The sequence below is a fragment of the Gigantopelta aegis genome, chromosome 10 (genome assembly GCF_016097555.1).
Source record: "Gigantopelta aegis isolate Gae_Host chromosome 10, Gae_host_genome, whole genome shotgun sequence".
Taxonomy (NCBI): Eukaryota; Metazoa; Mollusca; class Gastropoda; order Neomphalida; family Peltospiridae; genus Gigantopelta; species Gigantopelta aegis.
The window spans coordinates 84,146,511-84,149,752 of NC_054708.1; the positions used below are offsets into that span (position 1 = coordinate 84,146,511).

General features: G+C 44.6%; 1 protein-coding gene across 1 annotated transcript; it reads left to right on the top strand.

Annotated features, from left to right (window-relative positions):
- Nucleotides 1–1,156: 1,156 nt before the first annotated feature.
- LOC121383870 lies at nucleotides 1,157–2,344 on the top strand. Its single transcript, XM_041513968.1, has one exon. It carries the CDS (start codon nucleotides 1,157–1,159, stop codon nucleotides 2,342–2,344), a length of 1,188 nt encoding a protein of 395 aa, XP_041369902.1.
- The last annotated feature ends 898 nt before the right edge of the window (nucleotides 2,345–3,242 follow it).

Below are 3,242 nucleotides of genomic sequence, written 5' to 3' on the forward strand. Positions count from 1 at the left end.
CATAGGTTCAAAGTGGGATCTGTGACTTTAACGACACCACTAGAGCACATTGATTGATTAATAATCGACTATTGGAAGGAAAGAAGAAAGGAACATTGTGTTTAAAGACGTATTCAATACATTAATTACGGTTATCTGGCGCCTGACATATGCTTAAGGACTACCCAGGTAATAAGAGAAGAAACCCGTTGCCGCCACGCAGTTGGCTACTCTTTCCGATTAGCAACAAGAGATCTTTTATATGCAGCATTCCACAGACAGGTTGGCTATTGCATGTCAAACATTTGGTAATTATTACAAGTGGTCTTCAGAGGAAACTCACTAGAAAACATTTCTCCATTAGAAGCAAGAGATCCTTTATTTGCACTGTCCCACTGGCAGGATAGCACATACCACGATCGTTCATATACCAGAGATGGGGCACTGGTTGGGATGGGTCCACCAAGGGGATTTGAGCCTTCGACCCAGGCACCTCAGACGAGCGCTCAACCGACAAAGCTAAATTTAACTTTTGTTTTGTTAAACGACACCACTAGAGCACATTGATTTATTTATCAACGGCTAATGATGTCAAACATTTGGTAATTATGACATATAGTCTTAGAGAGGAAACCCGTTACATTGTTTCATTAATAGCAAGGGATCTTTTATATGCACCACACCACCGACAACATAGCACATATCACGGCTTTTAATATGTCAGCCGTGGTGCAGTAGCTGAGACTAGAAATAGCCCAATGGGCTCACCGACGGAGATCAATCCTAGACCGACTGCGCATTAGGCGAACACTTTACCACTGGGCTACGTCCCACCCCCTCCAAGCGTACTTTACCACTGAGCTATATTCCGCTTATATATATTCGCTTGATGACTACTTTGAAACGTATGAAACTATTTAGATAGTACTTCTACCGGTATAGAAATTCTAGCCAATAAAAGTTTAGGGTATATATTTGTCACATGACGTTTGTTTTGATGTTAAAAATAGATTCTGATAGTTGCTCTGGAGTTGTGCAAGCAGGTTCAATTATTCAATATCAGAAGCAGTGTAGCAAAGAGTTTAGTCACTTTTCGCCTCATGGCGGCGGCATTCGCATAGGAGTGATTTTGTTAATAATGGCATCTATTGCTAACCGTAACTGGTCGGTGTACAAAATGCCTAAGTTAGATTCGTATCGTAAAGTGGAGAGGTCAATTTCACTTCCTTGTGAATTTTGTGGAGTTACTCTACCCGTGAAGTCTGCCTCTTGTGAAACATCTGATGTTTACAAAGACACATCCATGCAGCAGAAACTAGATTGTGTAGATTTCATAATACCCAAGAAGGTAAAATTTCGCAGCAAAAAGAAAACTAAAATAAACCTGGGACTAACTTCGACACACATGGTTGAAACCAAAACTAACGTTGAATTGTGCGATCAAAAAAGTGAAATCCAGCCTGAAAGTAACAGTGAAAAGCCTTCAGATAAAACAAGTGAACAGACAGAAAAGGAAGAGACGAAGAAGAAGAAGAAGAATAAAAAGTGGAGAAATGTAGACCCAGCGGAGATGGGATTCAAAATGACATTGTTTCCTCGAGTTCCTACCTCGTCTACCTCCATGGACGAAGACGAAATCCACGCTATTTTAGAGCAAATTGACCTAGACTATCTTAAAATAGAAGAAAGAATATTTCCTTTCAGGCAGGTAGAAAAATACGAAGGTAACAACATTAGTGACAAATATCTACGTGTAGATCGACATAGAAAGATTCGAAAGGCACATAATCAAGTGAAGGACAAATATTGCAGGAACGTTAAAAACAACGACGGCAGACAAAAGCTGTACGTACACCACAGAGTGATCAAACTTGCCCGCTTGGCGGCCAAACGACAGTACCTGCATTATCCCTCTCCAAAAACCGTCAGTGTAGTAGACACACCTTCACTGATAAACGGGCGTAAGGCGACGGCGTCACGTGCTCGGGGCGCTCCAGCCCAGGATCTGTGCCACGCCCTGTGGAACGACAACGTGCCCACCGACATCCCCCTGGAGCTGGCCTCCCTCCTGATCACCCTTCAGCATCGCGACCTGACGCCGGAGGATTACGACACACTGCTGCGACTCGACGACGCCGTGGCGGTCAAGACGGTCCCCGTGTCCAAGCTGCAATCATTCAGAACCGATGTCGTCGACGACGGGTGCGCCGGTGACATCTGCTCCGTGTGTCTCGACCCCTACCTCCTGGGACAGACGCGGAAGTTCCTCCCTTGCGGCCACTGTTTCCACGCCAACTGCATAGACATGTGGCTGAGAAACTCGTCCATGAACTGCCCGCTCGACGGACTGGCGTTAGATGACTGACTAGACGATGGGGTCTTCGACGGACTGGCGTTAGATGACCGACTAGACGATGGGGTCTTCGTTGTGAACTTGTATCATGGCTCACAACCGTAATGCTTGCTAGGGTCTTCATCAATCTTGTTCTTTCGTGACTGGCAGGTAATGTTGGTTTGTGAGTTACCGATTACATGATTCGCGTGGCTCATACACGTAGTGTTTGCTGATGTCTATAAGTGTCTTTATCTACCTTACTCTTTCATGGCTTACAAGTGATGTACGTGTAAACATAGACACGTGGTGGTAACGTTGACTTCACTCTTCCATGACGTATGAAGATAATGTTTGACATTGTTATTTACCGATTGCCCATATCGATAACTACCGTGTTCTTTCATGGCTGACAAACGTAACACTAATAAATTTGTGTTTTACCGACTGCTGGTGTGTGCATCTACTTCGGTCTTTCACTCTCTTAAACTCGATCTCCATTTATGATTTACCAAATGTCGCTGGTTCGTTGATTAACATGGTGCATGTGTGTGTTTTTGTAAACAACTGGTAAAGTACTGCTGTTATATGGATTATCAATTTCACGTGTCTGTGTAAACGACATTGGTGTGTACATCTAGGACTATTAAATTATAAAATAATTGCTGCCTATAGACCATTGACCGAATATGTTTGGCATACGTCTCGTTTGTGTACTGAACATCAGTGTGGTGAACGCCCCGTGAAGATGGAGAGACTGAAATCTTCAGGTCAGGTCAGGTCAGGTCAGAGTGTTAAACGTGCACATGCAGAACAAGTTGTTGTAGCGCACGCCTGTCCTGGGCATACGTACAGGCCTCGGCCGGCCCCTTTGTCCAAGACTGGAAAGGGGTGGGTTGGAGGGGCGACCGCCTGCGCTGGCTGGTGCAAG

Coding starts and splice junctions, on each gene's coding strand:
- LOC121383870 (XM_041513968.1), top strand. CDS start 1,157: ATGCCTAAGTTAGATTCGTATCGTAAAGTGGAGAGGTCAATTTCACTT.